The sequence below is a fragment of the Stigmatopora nigra genome, chromosome 9 (assembly GCF_051989575.1).
Source record: "Stigmatopora nigra isolate UIUO_SnigA chromosome 9, RoL_Snig_1.1, whole genome shotgun sequence".
Taxonomy (NCBI): domain Eukaryota; kingdom Metazoa; phylum Chordata; class Actinopteri; order Syngnathiformes; family Syngnathidae; genus Stigmatopora; species Stigmatopora nigra.
Window position 1 is genome coordinate 12,612,255 of NC_135516.1, and position 24,691 is coordinate 12,636,945.

A 24,691-nucleotide genomic window follows, 5' to 3' on the forward strand; every position below is an offset into this window, starting at 1 on the left:
TTTAATTTCAAAAGCAACACAAAAAAAGAATGTATTAACACATAAGATCAACAGCTGTGCACTGCCAATCCTCCCAGTCAAGCTGGATTGGACCTCTATCGTTGTCAATGTCAGTTAATATTTAAACATGAATAATTTTTTTTTTTTTTTAAACCCAATCCCAATGACATGATCGAGCACCATCGGATCTGGGACATCTCTTCTTATTAATCCTAGTAAAAACTACCATCATTTTCCCTTTTCATTTTAATACTAGCAAGTCAATTGTTTACAATTAGCTTTTATCTGTATTTCTACCACCATTAAAAAAAAATATATATATACACACACATATACACATATATACACATATACATATATATATATACATATACACATATATACACATATACACACATATATACACACATATATGAATACATACATATACATATATACTATAAGACTAACTCTTAAGCCCAAAACCAGATATTCCTGGTACAGTAAATAAATGTAAGACCACTAAGAAAAAAAAAAATCATAAAAAATGCTTACCAACCAGAAACCAAATAACAAAAGCATGACATCATCAATTCCAACTGAACTAACCCTGAGCCCTCAAGTGTATATTTAATTGCACATAGGAAATCAACGCAGAACCGCGTGTGTGTATGACGACATGAGTTAAAAATGTGTCATTTAATTGAATAATCGACAACAGATGTGACATACAGTCAAAGCAGGATTTATAGCCAAGCCTACCATTTAAAATAAGTCTGTTATTACCTTATAGACTGTACCAAAAGCTCCTGATCCGAGAACTTTAATTTTCCTGAATTCGGGTTCCTTGAGGATACGCAGTAAAGCTTGATTGGGCGCTTCGCCGCTTGGAGTGAGCGGTTCCACCAACTGAAATCACACAACATCTCTTTCCAGATTGTACTGCACAAATAGCTACGCCATTTTATTTTTACCTCTTTCTCCTGAAGGAGTCGCCGCATTGTCCTCTTCCTCTTGATGTGGCGTCGGCGAAACAAAACAACGACAGAGAGGCCGGCCAAAAGGACCACCAGGAGGCCCCCCACCACACCCGCCGCGATCATGGACAGACCCGAAGACCTAAAGTGGACCAAGAAATTGAACAAAAAAAACTGATGGTTTTAAAAGTGGCTCAAGACATTTTAAATCTCCATCTGTCCACCTCATGATAGACACAGATGTGTTCTATTTATCAATATTGATTTAATTTAAACTATATATATCGACTTACGTTTTTCCCTGGCAGCCTTGACGACCTGGCCCCATGCACCTGGAAGCAAAAATCAAATGTGCCTTAGTTGGGCAGAGAGCATCATATCAGACAATACGCATCCCAGCTTCCACCATTTCAACCTGCTGCCTTCTAGAAGGCGCTACAGAGCCATAACAGCCAAGATAAACAGACTCAAGGACAGTTTTTTCCAAAAAGCTGTCACTATACTCAACTGGAGTTCTGCATTTAGGACCTAATCAAGATTTACTACTACTTATTAATTATGTTGACTACCTATTTATTGATTATTCCTTTATTATGACTATATATTTGTTATCTGTGGGTTTGTTTGTTTGTTATTGAGTCCAAAAATATGGCGTCTCCAAATGCTGCTGACCTAATTTGGGCAAGTTAACTATTTATTATTAATTGGTTATTTATTAATCTGTTTGTTGTTGTTATTTATGCACTATGTAGTGAAAAAATACCCTTAAAAATGGCATTACTATTCCTGTTATGATGCATTTTAAGTACAGTAAACACTAGAAACGTATTTTTTTGTCAGAATCAAATGATGATAGGGGGAAAAAAGTCATAAGTTCCTTCATAAAATTCTAAATTTAAATTTGATTACTTGGAACCATATTTGGTAACTTAAAATTAAGCCTCTCTCGCCTTTTGAAAGGCCGACAAATGTCAAATTTACATAGGGGGCAATCAACAAAGTAAGGTGGTAATTAAAGTGAATATATCCTTATACTTAAATATGTGGAAAGTAAAGGATGTTATTATTTGAGGTAATGATCATGATTAAAAAAATGTAAAAAAGTTTATGTTGTTACCCTTGAGTGCAGTTGAGGTGACACAGCTGGCATACGTTGGCATGGTCGGCGTATTTCCACACGAGCGTATCGTCCTCGCCGGGGACGCCTTGAGGACAGCGAGCCACGCAGAAGAGTCCGTCCTTGAAGTTGGCGCACTTAGTGCAGTTGGCGGAACCCTACACGCATGACCAAGTCATGTAATGTTAAACACATGCAAAAAAAAATGATAATTAAAAAAATTCCAGCAACCAAGGATGTATTTATGTAAAATATACATATATATTTTTTGATCCAGTTCTTTTAATCTAATTAAAAATATCTAGATACAAGCAGGGGGGACTGCCAGAGAAACAAAAGACAATTGTTGCGATATTTTAAAAAAAAATCTGGGTTTTTGACAAATAAAAGATTGAGTTTACACAAGATGAAGAAATTTACTCGTCTATTAAGATCTGACAGCTGTTTCTGGCCACCATAAAAAAAATCAACTCTCTACATTGCACGGTTTGGACAAACATAGTGAGAGAATATTAACATACACACACACAACTATAAATCATGCTTTATAAGGATTACAGATTAGCTCATTAGCTAACAGGATGGCGGGACGTCATTTGGATGCTCGTTGTCAAACTTGATCACATACCGGTGCGCTACAAGTGGTCGTCCCGTTCATCGGATGACACTCCGGGTGGCAAGCGACGCAGTTCTTCATCACGACAGCCTCCCGTGGACTCCTGCATGGCAAAAGAAGGTTGGGTATTAGCAACGATGGATGCTAGATCACTGTTTTCTGCCCGGCAACTGGTTAAAGATTGCCTGACTGAGGGAGAAACCCGAACACACCCCTCAAAGATGTTGCAGGAGTCCACACAACTGCCGTCTCGAGCGTAGTCCCGGCAGGCGAAACACATGTCGGGTCCGGGTCCCCAGCATCCGTCCGCTGTGCACTTGCGGTCACAGGTTTCGTTTCTCTCAGCTGGAAATAAAAAACAAGGAGTCGATGCTATCTCATTGTTTTCCCCAAACTTTGTCAGATATGAAATACAAAAGTAAATCTTTTGGATTTCAAAAAAACAGAAAAAGCATAAAAATTAACACTAGCATTAGCACTTTAGCGAATGACCCGTCCATATCTGTTCGTTTTTTTACCGCATTTGGCCAGGTCCGTGTTCTCGTTGATGGTTGTAGTCTGGCTTGACGACTTGAAGATGGCCTTCCAGTGGCTGTTGTTGGTATAGCAGAGGTTCTGGTTCTTGATAATGACCACGTCTCCGTCACTGATTTCTCGGAGTGAGCGCAGACCCAAGTAGCTAATGTCCAGTTGGGTCACGACCAAGCTACGGCTCCCCCTGATGGATTCAAACAGTAACTTTTAAGACACATGGAGCACCAATTGTCCCCAACTTATCACCATTCCATTTACAACTACAGATCTATTCCTTAATCAAATTTTCATATCTTTTTGCTAAATGTATATTTAACATCCAGAAAGTTACCACATTTACTCGCATATAAGCCTCACCCTTAACATTGCTTTAAAATGTTTTCATTTTACAATTTCTCGCGTATAAGCCGCACAATCTTAAGAAAAATGATCACAAGTGGTATTTTTACGTGATCAGATCGGGGAAATCGGTAGTACTTGTACCTCTTGGTTCGTCCTCGAATGATTTCCAAGTTTTCAAAGGGACTGAGAGCATTCAGACTCTTAGGCCAGGTTTGAATCCACAAGTATCCTGCAATAAAATCAGTCTTGTCAAGCAATGACACTGCGAGCGGTCCTTACGTAAAAATAACATACCGGTTATTTCTTTAACAGTCTTGAACACATCCAGTTGCGAAGGGTCCATCTTTGGCGTTTTGGTGTACGCGTCCCTAATGAACATCGCAATGTAGTGAGAACGGGATACTCGAGGGATTACTGTAGATCTATCTGGCATTAATATGGTCCCCAGAGTGAGTTTGGGGGGTGCAACGTCTTACCCGTGAATGGATGTGCTGATGATAGCGATGTTGCCGTTGATTTTGGTGCAGTTTTTAAACGAGTCAATGTTGGTGGCGTTGATGGAAAGCGTGCGGGTCAGGTTGCCCGTGCCCAGTCCGTTACAAACTGTTGATTAAATATTGTACAGATTTAGCATGGCTACATTGAGGCTAATAACTTAAGCTAAGAAGAAAATACAAAATACAGAGTGTATAGCTTACAATTAGAGCACTCTTCTGGACTAAATTTCAAAATAAAAGCATGTCACATTCAACATGTAAACGGGGCTATGTTAGTTTTCTATTATGACAACTTTGGATGATAAAAAATGAAATTATACAACTTAAATTTGGAAAAGATGCATTAAATCGAGTCAAATTCGGGATTTTGAGAACACAAAACAAAATGGCGTTTTCATATTCTACACTCAGCTATCTCAAAAAAATAATATGTTATGCATTGAAAGTAAAAAACAACTCTGGTTGTGTTATTTATTTAAGAATAAAAACTACATTTGAATGGGTGATTTATTATACATGGCCACTACATTACTTATTAAATGGCCTCCATTTGAGGCACATATATTGATAATACACATTTTGCATATTGTCAGTGATTATTAGTGGAAACGGTGCATTTAAAAAGTGTTTAAAAGGTTAAAAGGTTATATTTGTAATTAAGAGCTCACAAGACTTGGACATGCTATGTGGATGAGTTCAGAGAATGTCGCCCCCTATCTGGCAGAATAAAAACCTTACCTTTGGGGCACAGTCCGTCGCATTTGGCACACTTCCTAACGCCACCCTCCTCCACCTCGTAAGTGTTGTCGCTGCACGTCCGAACACAAGCGCCGTGGTCCGTCACCACGTAGTTATCTAAAAGCATTAAAACAAACACACCCGTTTATTTTAAACTTATTCACATTCCATAAACATGACTTTTAATTGAATCACAATATCTTAATTTCTTTGTCAGTTTCTCAGCACAATGTTGAGCATTTACCAATTCATGTGACTCCAACTTGGAAGTTAAAGCCAGATAGAACAGATGGGACATTAACACGTAGGGGTTCGCAATCATTTTCTTTCTTTGTCTTTAAAAGGTTTATCATTAAACTTTTGGCAAATGTCTGACGGGTGTTTTGGGAAAGGTGAAAATGATAAAGTCTAAAAGAATTCAAAGGGAAGAAGACTTACGTGGGCAACTCTTCACACAGGTGGCTCCAAAATTGTATTTCCCATGTGGGTTAGGAACCAGTTGGTGCTGGTTGGGATCGTAGCGCATGAGGCCCGGGCAGGAATCTTTGCACACCCCGTCGTCCTGGAAGTCCCGACAGGCCTACAGCACAAACATAGCAGAGACTTCATGAAAACACGACATTCCTCCGTGGTGGAGTGTTTAGTGGACTCCACAATCTCAAGCGAGTACTTCCTCAATATGAGACTTTTCAAAAGATATACTGTCGTATCTCTACTTACGAAATGAATTGTTTCCTTTATAACTTGAACAATTGTAAGTAGAGGTGTACTTTATATGTAAATTATCTCATTCCTGACAAAACTATCAACTAAACCCTTTAAAATTGGTCAAAATGTCCCAATTTTGCATGAAAGATGTGAGCAAAAACACAAAAAATGAGAAAATTATAAGGGAATTAGTAATTAATGTTTAAAAATAAATAAAGCCTGTGAAAATGTGTACCACACCACTGAAATATCTCCCTCCATGGCCATATATAGTTGTAATACCCATGTTTGTCCGCCAGAGGGCTGGGCCAAAAGCCATCCATGTTGTAGTATAGAAAATGATAAGAAAATTAAATATTAATGTCTTAAAATAAATTAAACATGAAAATGCGCCCTTCGCGGTTTATTGATGTAATACCAGTGTTTGGCCTCCAGACGGTGGCAAGAGCCGGTTCTACCATGGCTGAAAGACGTACACTTTGTAGTACATTTTAGACTTTTATGTGTGCCCTATGAAATCTTAGTTAAATAATAAACGATTGGGGAATGTTTACACGGTTTAGATGTTGTTAATATCTTGTAGCAGCACCCCCCCTTAAAAAACCAAGGGGTTTTGTCTGAGTAAATAAGTAGTAAATTACAAAGCTCACAAAAGACAAATGTTCAACCAGTCATTTCGCAAACACCGTCCTCAACTAAGAACATTTCATAAGAAAGAGAGAAACCGGCGGTGTACTTTGTAACCGACATCGAACAAAAAAACACAAAGCATTTGAAGGAAGTTAACACGAGAACTGTCGAGAGGGAGGAGCCAAAGTCTATCCCCAGACTTAAACCCTCTAGAGCACATTTTAGTTGCTCAATCTAGAATTGAACCCAGAAGACAATCCAGTCTATATTTTTAAAAAGCCATTTTGAGCCACATTTGTACTTCACGTTACGTCTTCTGTGACGTATTTGATTCAAGGTAAAATGCTAATGCTAATTACTAGACTAGCGGTGTGGTGTCCTCACCAAGCAGTCAGTGGGGCGGGGTCCCGTGCATCCCGCGGCGCAGTGCTCGTTGCAACAATCGCTGGGGGAGGGTCCTTTACACCTCTTGGAACATTGTTGGGCGCAGTTCAGTTTGGTTACTGCAGAAAGAAGAAAATATTGTGATAAGTTGTAGACCTTGAGGAACTAAAACTAACCATGTAACAGTTTTATGGGATTTATATCAAACGGTGAGGAAGTATTTTCACTGAGAGTACAGTATATAGATTAGATTAGATTACTTTATTCATCCTGTATTCGGCAAATTTCATTGTCACAGTAGCAAAGTGTGAGAATACAGACACAGCAGTAAAATACATTTTAGACATAAATAAATAGGTCATGAATAAGTTAATAGATAAATAGTTAATAAAAAGTACATAAATACAAATAAAACAAGTGAAAAAATAAAATACATAAATGAGTTAATAAAAAATACATAAACAAATAAGTCAATAAAAATACATAAATAAATAAGTTAATAAAAAATAAATAAATAAATAAGTTAATAAAAAATACATAAATAAATAAAACAATGAAAAAAATTAATTAAATTAATTAATAAATGACTAAGTAAATATTGCTATTTAAAGTATTTACATTTTTAAATATGTACCTTATAGTTAGTTATTAATACATTCATCTTTTGACATGCATATTGCTGTAATATTTAAAAAATGTACTTTTTGATCATTGTACTCATGTACTTGTATTGCTGTATAGGCGCGAAAACATGAGGGTGATCCTACTTTGCGGTTTTTCGTTTATCCCGGCAATGTCTGGTCTACATTAACCGTGATATTCGAGGGATTACTGTATTAGGTCTAATTGAAAATAATCAAGCAATGATAGAAACAAACTTACAAGTCTGACAATTTTGTGGTCCGGGCGCCCAGCAGGAACCGTTGAGGCAGCTTTTGTCGCACTTTTGACCTTCATAAAAAACTTCAAGGTTATACATCGTCATCAATATCAACCGAAATACTTCAGCGCATCACTTACAAAGCGGGTTGTTGCTAGCCATGGGCAGTTTCATTTTGGGTTTAGCATCCTCATTAACGATGTCGTACCAGTGGACGGTCTCCACGTTGCACAGTTGGTTGTTGCCAAATTTCACTCCTCCTTTGAGGATTTCTAAAAAGCACAAATTCCGCCGTGATGTCGCCATCATAACATAGATTGTGACGAGCGACCAAGTATCAATTACAGACCTGTCAAACCGTTCAAGAGGATCTGATTGGTGCGTCGACCCGTGGTCTTGTCGTAATTCGCCAACACGGTCAGTGCAAATTCTCCTTCGTAGAGTGTATGACCGCGAATGATGCGTAAATTGTCCAATGGGATGCTGGAGGCGGAGTTAAGGGCGATCAGTACGTAGCCGCCCACTTCTTCTATGGTCTGAAGGATATATATTGCGGTTAGAATATTCTGAGGAGAATTTCTTGTCTTTTTCAGAAATGAATGATAGGAATATTTTGGGAATGTTACCTTGAGAAAGGACAGGTCGCAGTGTTCCTCCATGTAGGTGACTTCCAGGTTTTCCAGGACCACGGTGCAGTTGGTGTAGGTCTTGACCATGTTCAAGTAGTGGTCCTCTTTGGAGCCCAACAAGTTTAAACGGTTGGTGATACCTTGGCATACTAACAATAAAAACACAAAACAAGATACAGTCATGCCTCTACTTATGAATGCCCAAGTTTCAAGTTACAATGTTTTTATATGCAAATGAGTGCTAAGAAAAAGATCCAAGTTACGAAATCCGCCAAAAAGTACATGCATTTCGTGACCCGTTATTTTATTTGGAATTCCCCTTATTAAGTGAATAAAAATGTCATGTTTTATTAACTGTAGGATGGATTTTTTTTCTAAAAAGGTGACAGTTATGGCTGGGTGATAATAAGTGGCGAGTAAGAGGATTCCAGGTGTGTCATGGAAATTGACGCATGTTTTTACTGTAAATTTACTAGACCGCATTCCTTAACAAGTTAGCACTTGCATGCCGAAGAGAAAAAAACATTGGGTCAGCAATTTGTCACTGTAACAAAGTACACTGCAGTTTAAAATTGTGTCATACTAGAAAAGTGATTAACAAAATAAAATAATAAACAATTTGTGGAGAAAAAACAACAATGGCAAACATTTGGGAAAATTTCAGACTTGAAGAAAGCTAATAGCAATCAGAACAACAACAGCTAATCAGCAAATGCTAACATAGCTACTTTGACAGGGCAATAAAAGTATAGAAATGGCCGCCTTTGCACATTAGAGAACAAACAGTCAAGTTAGAATGAGAAACTTCATAAAAGGTTAGCTAACTTATGGCTAACCAATGCGATGTCAAGATTAAAATGGCCACCGTTGCACGTTAGTGAACAAACAGTCAAGAATCTTCATAACGGGTTAGCTAACTAACGGCTAGCCAATGCTAAGTCAGGATAAAAATGGCCACCGTTACACATTAGTGAACAAACAGTCAAGTTATCATAAAAAACTTCATAATAGGTTAGCTTACTAACAACTAGCCAATGCTATATCAGGATAAAAATGGCCGCCATTACACATTACTGAACAAACAATAAATTCCTAACAGTTTATCCAACACTACTCTCAATTTCCAACCCACTTTCAAAAATCTACCCCTTTGTTGTCATGCATTTTGTTTATCAAAATCACCGCACTGCACTTAATGAGCAAAATTAGGGCGCCACCATCTGCCAGCCGTCGTCTTCCATCCCCTTCCTCATTAGTTGCTCCCTACGGGTTCCTTGCTGACATAACCCGGGTCGACCATCCACGACAAACCAAGGCGCACTAGCAAGCTTTAAATGAATTAAAACAGCCACGCGAGATACAATTAGCGCCGTAATCGTTCCTCTAGTCGAGGCGTCACCTGAAAATGACGTTGCGCAGCTGCCGTCTCCCGTCACGATGTTTCCTCAAATTACGACATAAAGCGAGGCGAGGCCGGTCGACTGACGTCAACCAGGTGAGTTATGCGATGAGGGAAGACGACAAGTAACAACAAGCAAAGCTCTAGTCTAGAGGACATGATTTCATAACGGGCCCTGCAGGTGGTAAATGGCCTGATAGCCCAGACCATAAAGTTACTTCCTTATTAGGCCGCGACGCACAAAAACAAGGTCAGGTTAAATCAACACACAAGCTACCGCAGGCTCGCTAACAGCTGCACAGTCTCATGGAAGATTGCGTATTAATCAATTTGTTGAGTTGTAAATTATTTGAATGTACAATCTGGTCAAAGTGGGTTGTGCGGTTAGTGCCGTCAATGGTAGCCAATGAGGTGCTAGTGAAAACTGTTGCTAGGAACATGTTAGCTTTTAACTAAAATTTAAGTTAGACACAAAGGAGCCAAAATATGAAAGTTATATTTAAAAGAGTCAAACCTTACCAACTTGGGTTTAATGTCAATTGGATTTTATGTAGATATGGTATTTAGATTTTTTTTATTTAGATTTTTTATTGGATTAAAAGAACTGGGTCAAAAGCTCTAAATATTCTGTTTTTTCAGATTTAAAACAATGTTTATTTGAGCTTTTAATTATTTATTTTTCATTTCAAAATGTAATGATATGCAATTTTAAAGTGGAAAACAGAAAATACTTTTATATATTTAATTTTAGATTTTACAAAATGCTTTTTGAACTAAAAACATGAAAGGGAGAAAAATTGCATTAAAAAATTGGCAATTTAGATCTAAAATGCAAAAAAAAAAATCAGGAAATATAACAATCAATTTCAATTTGATCCTTAAACAGAAATTCGGCACTCGGTGATTAACTTTCTCAGACCGATAAAAATTCCGCAGCGGGCCAGGCTCAGGCCACGTGCCGTAGTTTGGACACACCTGCTCTGGTTACAGGTTTGCTCGTGTTTACATGGGAACTAACATGGCAGTCAAGAGTGTTTGTTCAGATTATTATTTCTCCAGGCTGCAGGATCTGTGTGCATGTGTGTGTGTACTTGTATACACAAAAGAAATTGTATAAGGTCTTTTCATTTTTTTTGTACTGCCAAGTAAATAGAGGAGGTAAATACACTCAGTCCAGTACAAGAGTTGCTGTAAACATGGCCCTTGTAAAGATACTAATCATTACAGCCAGGAGCTCATAATTCTGATGCCACAGGCACAGGAAAATTAAATATAGATCACCATAAGAATATTATTTAATAGGAATAAAATGTAAATAATAGAAATGGGGAGGGTGGTTGTGGATTTTGTATAGAAAGGTTTTTTTTAGTGATTGATTAAATTGCACTGGATTGCATGGAGGGAAAGTAGATTTTTTTAAATCCATGTTTTGTTGCCAAAATAAAGTTGTAAGATTATTTATTTTTATTTTTATTTAATTTTGGGGGGAGTTTTATGAAGTAGAATGATGTCAGGGCAAAAAAATGGTGGGTAAATGACATTAAATGTTATTTTCTGAATGCAAAATATGTTGGATTTGTGCCATCATATTTTATTTTGAAGTTGAGGGATCTCATTTTTTTGTATGATAAATATTAAGTAACCGTCAATTGGAGTTCCCAATTTTTTTCTAAAAGAAAAAAACTGGCTTTGCAAGTAAAAAAAAAAGTTATACTAAAAGACATCTTGATCTTAAATCAAAAAACATAAAAAAAAGTGAATTGTGATAAGTGAAAGATTTACCGCAAATCCTTCAAAACGTGAAATGCTAAAAAAGCCCAGGTGGGACATAAATACGGTACATGTTTTTTTTAAATTATAGCCTAGATGAAATGATGTGCTTTTGTAAGAAAACAATAAAAGTCCCACAAATTTTAACAAACGCTGACTTTTCTGAGATAATCCATCAAAAAGCGCTCCGACGGTTAGTTTTAGACATCCGATACGCGCTTAAATCACGGCGGGTTTTACGAGCGAGCCGCTTCCTCTTATTTGCTGGCTCCGATTGAATTACAGCGCATCTAGGGGGCGCTGATTGGATTGTCGGTAAACATATACATAATCATAGGAGGATGCTAACTGTCACTCTTGTTGATTTCCCGGTCAAAAAAAAGGAAATTAGGCAAAGCGCTTTACGTAAGTCTTCAATCTTAGAACACAAAGTACACGTTGCTTCGGAGAGTATGTAAACAAATTAGATGTACAGGATGAATAGTCATGCTGCAAAAAGTGTTAAGTATGAAGTCATTGGCTGTCATTGACATGGATAGATCCAATTTGAGTGGAAATACAGTAATCCCTCGAATATCACGGCTTTACTACCTCTAAATTTCTTTTCTGGGGGAAGTTTTTTTTGTTAATTACATTTTTTTGTTACAAATATGGCTTATTTGCGAGAAATTACAGTTGATGTTGATTAACATGAATATGAATATATGGTAATCCCTTAAATATCGTGGCTTCTTTGTAAATTATATATAAAAAAATCCGGTTGTTTAAAAGGATTTCTTTGTTTTTACATTTTTAGGAATTTTAAAAAGAAAAAATATATATTTTTATACATGTATATAATATACACATACATATGTATAATATACACATAAACATATGTATAATATACACATATATACAAATATACATATATATATATACACATTTACATTCATAGACTTATATAAACAGATTTCATTATTATTACATTTTTATGAACTTTAAAAAGAAAAATACATATGTATTTTTTTTCTATTTAAAGTTCATAAAAATTTAATAATAATGAAATCCATTTAAATACCACCATTTTTTTTTACCCGATTCTGATCTTCTGAAAAGTAACATCATCAAATAATAGACTACCATCGTCGCATGTCTTACAAAAAAAGTAATAATTGCCACTCAACGAAAGCCTTCTAAGAACCAACAGCCGGTATTTTGTTTAAGTGGAATAAAACTCCCACCCACGGCCTCGAGGAAACATGGCGTGAGCATTTATTTTTTAGGGTGAAGGCTATCAATATCCCACTCCTTTTAGAAGAGAAAATACATTCTTCATCTGAGGGAGGGCTGCAAAAAAAAAAGAGCGGAGGATTCAAAAGAAGTCGGAAAAAAAAAAGACATAAAAAGATACACGAGCCTCCTTTGACATGTCAGGAAGTTGCTCTTTGCGCTGGATCCGCTCCAGGCGGCTACCCTGTGATGCTGGACCAGATGGTAGCCCATTCTCGTCTCCGGGGGAAGAAGAGGACGGACAGAATCCAATATTATGTCCTACTGAGGACAGGAAGTGATGGAGGGTGGAGGGGCGGGGTGGTGGGCTTCGAAAAACTCGGAAAAACTATCAGGCATCCTCTGATTGTTTATGACTATTGTGTATTATTGAAGTAGCACGCTCATCAAGGACGGCAAAAGAGAATCGGGAAATCCTCCAGTCCGTCATTATTTATCCATATTTTTTATATCTACAAGTTAAGTGATGAGTACGTCGGCCTCGTAGTGCCGGGGTCCTGGGTTTGAGTCCAATATATATATTTTAAGTTCATAAAAATGTATATATATTTTTTGAAGTTCCTATAAATGTATATATATTTTTTGAAGTTTCTATAAATGTATATTTTTTTTTTGAAGTTCCTATAAATGTATATATTTTTTTTGAAGTTCCTATAAATGTATATATATTTGTTAAGTTCCAATAAATGTATATATAGATGTGTTAAGTTCCTAAAAATGTATATATATATTTTTTTCAAGTTAATAAAAATGTGAAATTCCACCCTGAAACAGAATCCACTCTTGCTACTACAACTCAGCACTGAAGTACTGTATTTTCACGACTATAAGGCGCACCGCATTATAAGGCGCACCCTCAGTGAATGAAATTTTTTTTCCATATATAAGGCGCACTGTATTATAAGGCGCACTGTCTATTTTGGAGAAAATGTAAGACTTTTTTTAAGTGCGCCTTATAGTGGTGAAAATACGGTAATTGCTATTGACTTCCAGGTATGAAGCACTCACTACTTTACAGTCACCTCTAGAGCCAGCCATTGTTGATGTTTTGGATTTTTTTGGTATAAAATCTTGCAGTGGGGGAGGAGCTATATGATGGAAGATTTTGTAAACTAAGATGGCATCTGCATATTTAACAGTATTGAGTATTCAGTTCAGGCGTTTGTGTTTTTTTAATATCCGACAGTGGTGGTTTTTCGTTTTTGGTTTTCAGTTTTTTCCATATATAAGACGCACTGGATTATAAGGCGCACTGTCTATTTTGGAGGAAATGTAAGACTTTTAAGTGCGCCTTATAGTCGGGAAAATACGGTACTTTTTTTAAATAAAAAATTAATATCAGGAAAAAAAAACGCTAAATGGTAAATTTGCGATAATCGAGGGATTACCATAGTCCGATATGGCGACACCCCAAACAATCCCACTCGTGTGTTATTCAAAAGTCCCACATCCCCCCATTTTCAAATTCCAATAACGCACGGACCGGCCTCCTGAAAAGACGCAGCTTCCTCCCCAACATCCACACATTCTCCATTCAAAAGCCCCCTCCCCACCCCATCCAGCCCATCCACCTTTCTCTGTTAAAACCATCCTCCTCTTCATTCCCACAGGAAGCAGCAGAGGAAGGCCAAGAAAGGGAGTGGGCGGCCAGCACGCTCCTGCGAACTCAGTCCTCGACACCCCCAAAAAATAAGAGAAACAAACTCCCTCAAACTGTCGCCGAGGCATGAGCGAGGGAGGGAAAAACAACAACCGCCAGGCAAAACGGGAATGGTACTTTTCGCACAAGGGATTCCAGCAGCTGTGATTTGGGAATCCCCTGATGGTTTGTTTTAAGCATTCCTGGTCGGGGGCCCAGGTTGGAGGAGGACATGGACGCAAAAGAGGAACAGATAACTCTTTGCTCCACTGCAAGGAAGAACAAAAATAAGATAATCAGCCTATTGGACTGAAGAGGTTGCTTATTTTTAGCGCAAATACTTTTTTTTATCTGCTAGCAGTTCTAACTTCATCATATCAGGGCCGGTTTTCGCTATGCGCAAAGCGGGTGAGCGCCCAGGGCGCAACTATTGAAGGGGGCGCACCATTACCATCTTTTTACCAATCTTTGTTCAGAATTTTATCTCAAATTTCTAGGTCGAGTTAGTGCCGAAAAATCACTGCTCTGGGACGGAGTATTGGCTCGCCCCTAGTGTTAGTTAAGTGGTACTGCATCCAGTCTAAAATTTTACATTTTTTCTTGCTGTAATAATTTTTTTGTGATGTCGTAGTTGATGATTTGCATTACAGGAGGCTGAAAAAGAAAGTTTAAGGTTTAAATCGAGAAAATGGAACATTTCGTAAGTAGAGGTGCACTTTATATGTAAATTTTGTAAGTAGAAGAATGACTTTTTTTATTATTCTCTTCAGTATGCTCACTCTCATTGATTAGCAACAGTATAACTATGTTGTCAAAATATATTTGGACTTTAAAAGGGGGTGAAATGACAAAAAAAGTACAATTTTTCCTAAATTTTTACATTAAAATTCTGACTTGCTCTCAAGAAAGAACATTTGAAAATATGAATTGTTTATGGTTCTCTCTGTCAAAAAGGTTCCTGACCCCTGTTCTAGAGGTTTGCCAACCAGACTGCATAATTAGCCAGGACCGTCTCCGGATTCCATAAAAGGAAAATTCCAGAGAAAAAACACCCCGTGGCAAGGTTGGACAGACGAGCTTTTACTCACCAATCGCAACCACTGATTAGGTTTTTGTTCTGGCCAAAAGTGTGAGTGCTTTCATTTGCATGAGCAAGCTAAAGGAGAGCGTTTTTTTATAGAAAATGCTTTCCTGGTGACACATCAAACTGACATGTTTGAAATGCAACAGCATGCCACTGCCACTGCCAAGACCAAGGGGCCCGTCGGCGCCCCCCTCTCTGTGAAAACGGACAAAGTTTTTTTTTCCGTCACGGCCGTGTGAAGAAGAGCAACGGAGGATTGACCATCGAGGTCGAAACTTTAAAAAAAAGCAAAGCAATGACCGTATTTTTGGACTTTGATTATAAAAAATACAAAAATCCCAATGAAAGAAAAAAAATCTAAGTATATACAAGATTATATACAATATTTTTCTCAGAAACTACATGACCCTCAATGTCCATCAATGACCATCAATGAGAATCAATGAGAATCAATGAGAATCAATGAGAATCAATGAGAATCAATGACCATCAACAAATATCAATGACCATCAAAGACCATCAAAGACCATCAATGACCATCAATGACCATCAATAAATATCAATAAATATCAATAAATATCAATAAATATCAATAAATATCAATAAATATCAATAAATATCAATAAATATCAATAAATATCAATAAATATCAATAAATATCAATAAATATCAATAAATATCAATAAATATCAATAAATATCAATAAATATCAATGACCATCAACAAATATCAATGACTATCAATGAGAGTATTCATGCAGAAGATACTAACTTAAAAATATACATATAGCTACTATTGGTGCATTCAAGCACTTTTCCTCATTTCAAATCTCCAGACAATGCTAACCACATTTAGTTTGGAGGGGTGGGGGTCTTCATTCACCCCCTGACGCGCCAAAACAAAAGCACATCACCGTTGTCAAAGCCCAACAAAACAACACAAGAGATAGTTTAAGATAACTGAGGGGGCCAGTTGTTCCAAGGCCTCCCCCTCACGCTGGGGAGGGGGGTCTTTTGCTGTAGTGCTTCATATCAGTCATCGTGGCTAGCAGACAACAGACGTTTTCTTTAGCATTAGCAACCATATTACTCATGTATACCAACAAATTAGACGTCAGCATTAAAAAAAACACCCTTAAAAATGTGATGTCAGGACTTGCACTGCGGGGGCACGTTTTCAACCCACGTTTTTAACCCACATAACGATTTAGCCCGAAGCAGTTTGTTGCGGTCATTAAAGGACGCAGAGTCGTGACATCGTTGGTTCGGAAGAGTTTGCTTTAGGAGTTCAGCAGCTGGAAGTAAATGGGAGCCATGTGCGTAGTAATATGTCGTAAGAGGGTTAGCTCAATTATTTATGATGCGAAACCCCGTTCCCCCCTTACCGGTTTTTGGGTTTAATCAGAAAAGCATGTGGTCATGGAGATGTTGAACTACCAGAAAATTAATTTAGAGTGCAATGAACCATTGAGGTTTTTGACCTAAAAGACAATTAGAAAAGCTACGTCTTTCGGATGCAGTACATTTTAAAAGGCAATATTTAAGAATAGAAGGGTCTGAAAATAGCCCTTTTCAAATGCTGATGAAACAATGTTGATTTTATAACCTAGCAGACGCGATGACATCTTGTTCTCTACCCCCGCAACAGCCAGTCAAATTATACCGCCGTCAGCCCCCTATCATTGTAATTCAAAACTGAAGAAATGATACTTTTGCAAGAACATGACAAGATAATTTGTTGGTGTATGTTGTTTTTTTTCCCTCACGTCAGCGACAAAGCGTTAGGCTGAATGAAAAGTGCTGTTTGTTACACAAGCCGTCCTCCATTAAACTGTCCATCTTCAATTGGAAGACAAAACCTGCATTCACTGTGCAATAGTTTGGACATATTTGCTCTCAGTTAAAACACTTATTAATTACTGTGTCATTTTTGTGTTATATTTCAGTGGAGGACCAAAGCTACACCATTTTGAAATATGGATAAAGAAATTGTACAGTAATACTTTGAGATATGAGCTAAAAAAAATTAAAAATCGTAAGCAGAAGTGTACTTTATATGTAAATTCTCATTCGTGCCACAGTTCTCACACAACTACCAAATAAACCCTTTAAAATGGGTCAAAGAATTTTGTATGGAAGATGTGAGGAAGCACACAAAAATGAGAAAAAACTATAAGAAAAATATTGAATAATGTCTTAAAATAAATAAAGCATATAAAAATGTCTATCTATATCTACCTCTGCGGCCATTATAGGTGTAATACTCATGTTTGCCCACCATATGGCGGCTAGAACTGGTTCGACCAGGCCCGAAAGATGTCCACATTGTAGTACATTTTAGACTTTCGCGTGTCCACTGTGTGTGTGTGTGTGAAAATATGTGCCATGTTGAATTTGTAGTTTTTAATTGCTTAATAAGGGGAATTCAAAATAAAATAACGGATAAGAAAACAGATTTTGGGGGATTTCGTAACTTGGATCTTTTTGTATCTCGAGTCAAACATTTGCATAAAAAAATTGTAACCTGAAACTTTCATACCTAGAGGCATTCTTAAGTAGAGGTAAAGTAGATTTTTTACTCAAATGATTGTCAAATTCTGAATTTTAAAGTCCCAGAAAATAGCTTGGACTTTACGCTGTATTTTTAAGGACGTGGGGGGGGGGCTTGCAGGACCAAAAAAACAACAACCGTTTGTGTGATTAAGGCTGTCGAAGAAACTGGGATGCCTTTCTCTATAGTGTTGACACACGGCGTTGTAAAGTCATGTCTACATGGCAAGTTAAGGTCACGCAAAAGACAGATAAGTCAGTGTCAAAAAAACACAACAAAGTCCTGAATAAAGCTTTTGTCTCCGTCTTGGGGCGGGGCTGCCTGCTCTGGAGGGACACGTTTTGTCTGGACTACTTTTGAGGAATTTAGGGACATTTTTTATAGTGATTGAAAAGATGAGGATTTTGAAGAACCTCAAGAAAAATGGATAAATTCTTATTTGCGTTCAGGAAGACGGTGGACGACTAAATTGACCACAATAGCAACTACTCATTAGGACCCTTCTTTTACGAGACTGTGGGCCACACAGGAAGAGGGGGTGCTGTTTCGGAGATGTTTGCTGGCCTATTGTTCTTTACGCTAAAAAAGGGAAATGGTCATGCTAACAGTGGACCAAAAGTTGTGGATTCTTGTCTACAATTTAAAAATGGAGGTTAAAAACAGTTAAAGACTTTAACCATTGGTGGATTATGAGAAGAATTAATTATTAAGTTCTTGATAAGAGACTTAAAAGTAGAATTTGCCGTTTTAAAGCTGTTCCATGCTAAATAGCAGATGAGCCAAAAATAAACTAAACTGGGTTATTCTTAATATAGCCATAAAAGATAGTCTCACATCCAATCAGGTGATTGGAAATCAGCGCTGATGATGTCATTTTCAAAGGATTGGAATCAGGTGGGGGAAAAGATTGGGTTTTATAATGTATTTGAGCAGGAATACATTAGCTGCCTATTCATAGACGTCAAAATAAAGCTTGTTTAACGTTTTATCTGTTTATCTTTTCTCGGTTTTGAAATAAATGACCATATTGAGCGCATTATCTCGCATTTTGGCATTTTGTCTTGCAGTTTTGTGCATGTCAAGTCTAATTTATGCGCATATAAGCCTTACCCTGGATTTTTTGCGAAAAAAATATGTCATATATGCAAGAAAATACAGTAAATCCCACTTAATTCAAACCAACTTGTGAGAACCAAGCAAGACAAGAGGCCATTTTCTGCTCTTTTCAGCGTCACATAACACCTGATGAGTTGGGAAGATAACTTTAGTTTTTTTCCATTTTGAACCCCAGTCTTTTCCACTGGGACAATGCTGGGAATGGTGGAAAAGACCATAAAGGAGAGCAGTTAGCTTTTGTTGCTAATAGGTACAAACAAAAGAGTGAAAATCTGTTCAATGAGTAACTATGTCTTACTCCATGTATACATAAACTAAAAAAGAGGCCTGGTTTCTTTTGGGGTGTGTTTATTGGACTGCCAGGCAAGCTGATATGCTCAAGCGTAACAGTGGAAGTGTTTTATCTATGCAAATGGGACTTTGATATCTCCTTGCTGGCTTTCCGTAAATAGTAGCTGTCCCTCCAATGGCCTCAAGTGGCCCAATTAATCAAGACAAATAGATCTCTCTCAAGTAGGAAGCTTGCGTTTCCTATGAGGGGATAAAAATAATAAGACAGGATTTTTAAAAAAACAGTGTTAAATCTTCACATATTGATTGTATGTAAGACTAGTTATTTTCACAGATTTTTTTGTTGGACATTAACACATCGTAGAAGTAAAGTTTAAAATCTATCTATATTAAACATTGGTTAGTATTAGCATGGCTACATTGAGGCAAATAGTTGTACTAGCCACTTTAGCATGCTATTAGCCATGAGCTAATTAAGAGAATACATTCATCTGAATGAAGATTCATTCTTTTAGGTGATTTACAAAGTACGTATACTTAAATGAATAAATAGCATAGATGTGCCGATATTTGGCAATTTAACCTACTAAATTGGTATCTTTTTTTGTAATTAGACAGCCATTTGAAGAAATCAATTTAAAAGTGAGTTATTTCGAGTCAGATGCAGCCACGCTTCTCTCCTGCTTGCCTCTTTTAGCACCTTAGCATGTTAGCATGAAGGCCTCGCAGCTTTGGGGTCATGGGTTCAAATCCAGGTTGGTGCACCTGTGTGGAGTTTGCATGTTCATGTTCTCCCAGGGCCTGCGTGGGTTTTCTCCAGGTACTCTGGTTTCCTCCCACATTCCAAAAACATTCACACTAGGCCGATTGGACACTCTAAATTGCCCCTGGCTAGGAGTGTGATTAGTTGTCCATCTCATGTGATTGACTGGCCACCGACTCTTTCACATTTCTGAACCTGGCTTGTTTTTTAAAGTAAAATAATGGAGCATTTTTCATTGGCTAGGGCCAAAAAGCCCATTTTCAACGTCTATAACATATGGGCGTCTGGCAAGTTCATCATGAGAAGCGGCGGTGGCGCTCCAAGGACGGCGGCTGCTTTCTCAGATTACATGAGATCGCGACCTTTATTTGATGAAGGAAATCCATCTTTTTCCCAGAGAGAGTGCTTGAATGATAAGCCGACTTTTTCATCCTGGAGAGATTTGTGAGTGATGAATAAAAAGTTATTGGGAGGGAGGGGGAGGTTATGGTATCACTGCACTGAACGGAACTTTTGCCAGGTCATTTTATTCAGTAGTACCGCTACTTACAAAATTAATTGGTTCCAGAACTTTTTCGCAAACTGGAATATTTCGTAAGTAGAAGTGTACTTTATATGTAAATTCTGTAATTGGTTCCACAGTCCTCAAAATTAAAACTTTTAAAACGACCAGTGTCTCAATTTTGTATATTTTGTAAATCAGGGCGCTGTTATCAGGTCAATTTCAAAATAAAATAATGGATACAATGTTTTTTTACATTTAAAGGGATTTTGTAACTTGAAAATTTAGTAGCTGGAGGGATTCGTAAGTAGAGGTAAAACTATATTTAGTAGTTTGGTAAAATAAAACTAGCGTAGTAAACTAGGGAAGATTGGTAGTATGTGGAATATGATTGGACGCTGATTCCTCTGCCTGGTCAAATCTCACTTTTATAAGTACTTTCTCCTATCTATCCTCAATTTAATAGATTAGAGCACCCCCAGGCAGTCAGAAAATAGAAGAAATCTAAAAAACAATGACAAACATATTGATAAAAATGAGGTTTTTTTAATCCTGTGCCAGAAAAACCTGGTTTCTAGGGATTAAGGATTTAGCAGAACACGATGGTCAGATTAGTTTTTTATCTTTGACAGACTCTCAACAGGTTCACCTCACGCTTCTACTTTTGCAAGAGCGTAAAAGACAGGTTTTTATAGTCAGGACTGCCTAGCTTAGCTTCGCGTCATCTGGGAAATAACCGGCGCAGTTAAAACTCGCCGTGACGCGGCGGGTTACTGACAGGCGTGCCGCAAATGATGGCGGTTCATTCATGCGGAGAGACGGATGGAGTTCTAGAAGGTGGTTTTGCAGTTTCTATACACACAACAAACTAGTACTCAGCTAAGTCATACTATCACAATTTCTTATACACAAATTAAATGCTTGAATCTCATTATAGAGTTTAAAAAAAAATATTTTCTAGATAAAGACAATTGAACTTGTCAGAAAAATGCATTTTGTTGCATTAGACCAGACGTAGGCAAACTACGGCCCGCGGGCCACATATGGCCCGCTAGGCTTTTTAATCCGGCCCGCCGACGTTGTCCAAATAATGTTTTTCTTTCTTATTTGTTTTTCGTGTTTTACAGCCCCTCTATTTTTTTTAAATTACATTTTAATATTTCTTAATACATTCTTTTACTTTGTGCTTTATACTTTACTGAAAAATCCTACTTTCCGCCAAATCATTTACAGTAACAATTCTGAGTTTCGCAAACAGTGAAATTGTATTCCAAGTATATAATTTTTTGCGTTATTTTACCCTAAAGACTAAAAATTTGGGCTCAGTAAAGTCCAATCTATAGAATTCACTAAATCACACCATGAGGTGATAGTTGGACTGCAAATACTGGAAAGAAGTAGAACAGTTTCCACTGAGTCTTCCTTCTAGTTGAGCAATTTAGATGCCAAAAAAAATTCCATCTGACATCTTGTTGCAATAATGTCTTTTGGGGAAAATCTTAACAAAGCACATTAAACCATCTGCTTGGTACTAAAACTAGGCCACCTAGCATCTATTTTAAAATAGAAATTAGGCCAGATTAGACTTTTGTTACAATACAAAAAAATATTCAACTTGATATCAATCATCAAAAATACTTATTATTCAATACCATATGAAATAACAAAAACTCCAATGTAAGTATTTGTTTAATGACCACTTTTAGTGGCACTAAAATGTCCAATTGTGAAATTTAATCATCATTTGGCAGTGAATTAAAATGGGTTTAGTACTAGTAGAAATCCAAATCATGTAAACAGATTGGATTCCTATTTCAGTCAACAATAACCGCATGTTGATATTTGACCATCAAATATCATATCAGTACAATACCTAAACAGTCCTACGTAATGGTGGTTTTCCCATTGCTGTTAAGATAAAGAGTTCAGACTTGGAGTATTTATTTTGAAGTACAACTTCTTCTAGACTACCAGGCACATTGGACTTGAAAAAGTACACTGTATACATAAAAACAGTACAAGCAGCACATGATTCACGCTAATAGGAACTTGTCATTAGGAAGTACGGTAATAGTTCTGGTCACTTTCTCTCCTGACATCTGGCCTTTAGAGAGGCAACTGAGTCACTTGGCAAATATAAATCTGCTGGAAAAAATAAATAAAAAACAAGCAGTGACTGTCATGATTCTGTGGAATGGATTATTCTGGTTTACACTTAATCCGGTTTTACGGAGAAGGGGAACAAACTAGGTAGACAGAATAGGCGTAACAATAATTCAAGAAGTAATTGATTCTCCAATTAAAAAAATCCTATTAATCTAAAAACGAGTTTAAGACATCAATTATTTACATATATTGTTTAGCAAAAAAATATTATGTCATTTCAACCAAATCTATTTTTATTTGATTAAGGATAAAGCACTAATTACATTTCTATGTATGCAATTATTTAAAAAAAATAAAAGAAAGGATTGCATGTTTCAATAAAGTTTTTGGTTTTTAAATTGCAAACGCCACCTTTTAAAACTGATTTTTGGAACACTTCCTGAAACTGAACCCTTTACAAGTGTACCTATAACCAAGTGATAAATCTCCATAGTTATGGAAAAAGCGAATAATTGGACGTAATAGCAAGTGTGTTATAGTTTAGTTTGTCCATTGTATTCGAAATCAGGCCAAACAGAGTAAGTGAATTCAAAACAAACCCCAAATGAAAACAATAGCCTAATGTGGTCAATTTTAAAAAATGCATTTGGTACTCCTTCGGCCAGATGTTACACTCGGTGGCTGCCATTGACGGCGCAAAGGGGCCAAACCATTTGACTTTGGGGGTAGGGGGGCGCATTCAAAGCCAGTCATCCCCATTGACGACTATCCTTGTCAACAGTAAGCAATGAGTTAAAAAATACATTGTAGACAGAGTCGTGACGCTAATTCCAGATTTACCGGCTGGACCCGAGCTTTAGCGAAACTCACAAGAAACTTTTCCCCACCGCCACCGACATTAAACTTTCTAAGGCTGACATTTCCCAGCCGGTCCCGAGCCCTGAACCCACCCTCCTTCCCCTCCCAACACACACATACCTTTTTTTTCGGCCACTAGCGAAGAGCAGAGTAATGAGGTGACGACGAGCCACGCCAGAAGTCGGCTAGCCATCGTCTTTTAATGAGAAAGTGCCATTTCCCCCTCCAAACACAAGCAGTAAAAGTCACTCGGCGGCGTCCGACGTCCAGGGAAGACTGACTTCTTTTCTTTTCTCCGGTGGGAGAGACTCTCCGGCAACTTTGACAGCTCCTCCTCTTAAGCGCTCTCCAAGCAGTTTGGGCGCGAGGAGGAGGAGGAGAACCACGACGACTATGGATGACGTCACGAACAAGCAGGTACACTCGCCCGCATGCGCATTAGCGACGCACACCGGTGTAATGCAAAAAGGGTTTGAAAACGTTTTTATTTTATGTATTTTTATTTTTACTTCAGAGGCCGTGTTGTGTTTTCCATTCAAATAATATTTTTACCATTACTAATTAATTATAATTTTATCGTGCCTTCCATGTTGACAATAAATTCTCGACATCCACACGCATCCCAAATGTGACAACCCATATTGTTTTTGGCTAAAAGCTAAACTACCTGCTAGCAAGCTAGTGTGTAGCTAGTATGTCCTCGTTCAGTTTAATGATGAGAATGTCAAAACTATATACCGCATTTTAAAAGAATGGGACCTTCACATTTGTAAACTGACCCTAAAAAAAGTACTTACCGCTTAGAGGTATAGCGAGTCTGACAACCAACCCAAGGGACGATGAACCCCACTCTACCCTACACTGCAAACTGTTGGGGGAAAAAACATGCTTTCACACCGAAAAGTCACAACCTTTCTCAATGAAACATATTTGAAGTGACATGTCTGGGAGGTTCTTATTAGGCCGTCCAGTGAGGCGAAAAGTTATATTGTGCGCATTGTGTTGTATGAGGCTAGGGTTAGGGGCCGGGGGACTTGAACCTTTCGGTTCTGCATGACGGAGTCCAGATGGGTCGGCAACATCATTTTAGGGAATGTTGCATGGAAAAATACTGACATCTTTGCCTTCATGAACATTATCCAGGTCACCATAGAAGGTATAAAAGTTCTCCTAGAATGGCAATTTTGTTAACTATTTTGACTTTTGGCTTGTATTTCTCCCAAGGAAAAAAATGTGATTGTCCCAATTTGGACATGTTTGAGTACATTATGTAAATATCATGTCAAATTGAAAGCTACCCAATCTGGAAA

At 37.5% G+C, this 24,691-nt stretch overlaps 1 protein-coding gene across 1 annotated transcript in view; it reads right to left on the bottom strand.

The window, feature by feature from the left end:
* egfra (epidermal growth factor receptor a (erythroblastic leukemia viral (v-erb-b) oncogene homolog, avian)) overlaps nucleotides 1-23,744 on the bottom strand; it is a 30,370-nt gene extending 6,626 nt beyond the window's left edge. The window contains exons 1-18 of the mRNA XM_077724825.1: nucleotides 23,502-23,744; nucleotides 8,029-8,180; nucleotides 7,752-7,938; nucleotides 7,543-7,674; nucleotides 7,405-7,473; nucleotides 6,523-6,641; nucleotides 5,239-5,380; nucleotides 4,801-4,917; nucleotides 4,042-4,168; nucleotides 3,860-3,933; nucleotides 3,707-3,794; nucleotides 3,208-3,407; nucleotides 2,902-3,034; nucleotides 2,702-2,792; nucleotides 2,074-2,231; nucleotides 1,250-1,288; nucleotides 954-1,098; nucleotides 766-888 (exon numbers count right to left, since the gene is read on the bottom strand). Coding sequence (XP_077580951.1) covers nucleotides 766-888; nucleotides 954-1,098; nucleotides 1,250-1,288; nucleotides 2,074-2,231; nucleotides 2,702-2,792; nucleotides 2,902-3,034; nucleotides 3,208-3,407; nucleotides 3,707-3,794; nucleotides 3,860-3,933; nucleotides 4,042-4,168; nucleotides 4,801-4,917; nucleotides 5,239-5,380; nucleotides 6,523-6,641; nucleotides 7,405-7,473; nucleotides 7,543-7,674; nucleotides 7,752-7,938; nucleotides 8,029-8,180; nucleotides 23,502-23,574 — 2,169 coding nt within the window. The 5' untranslated portion in view covers nucleotides 23,575-23,744. The remainder of the gene's footprint in view (nucleotides 1-765; nucleotides 889-953; nucleotides 1,099-1,249; nucleotides 1,289-2,073; nucleotides 2,232-2,701; nucleotides 2,793-2,901; nucleotides 3,035-3,207; nucleotides 3,408-3,706; nucleotides 3,795-3,859; nucleotides 3,934-4,041; nucleotides 4,169-4,800; nucleotides 4,918-5,238; nucleotides 5,381-6,522; nucleotides 6,642-7,404; nucleotides 7,474-7,542; nucleotides 7,675-7,751; nucleotides 7,939-8,028; nucleotides 8,181-23,501) is intronic.
* Nucleotides 23,745-24,691: the final 947 nt, after the last annotated feature.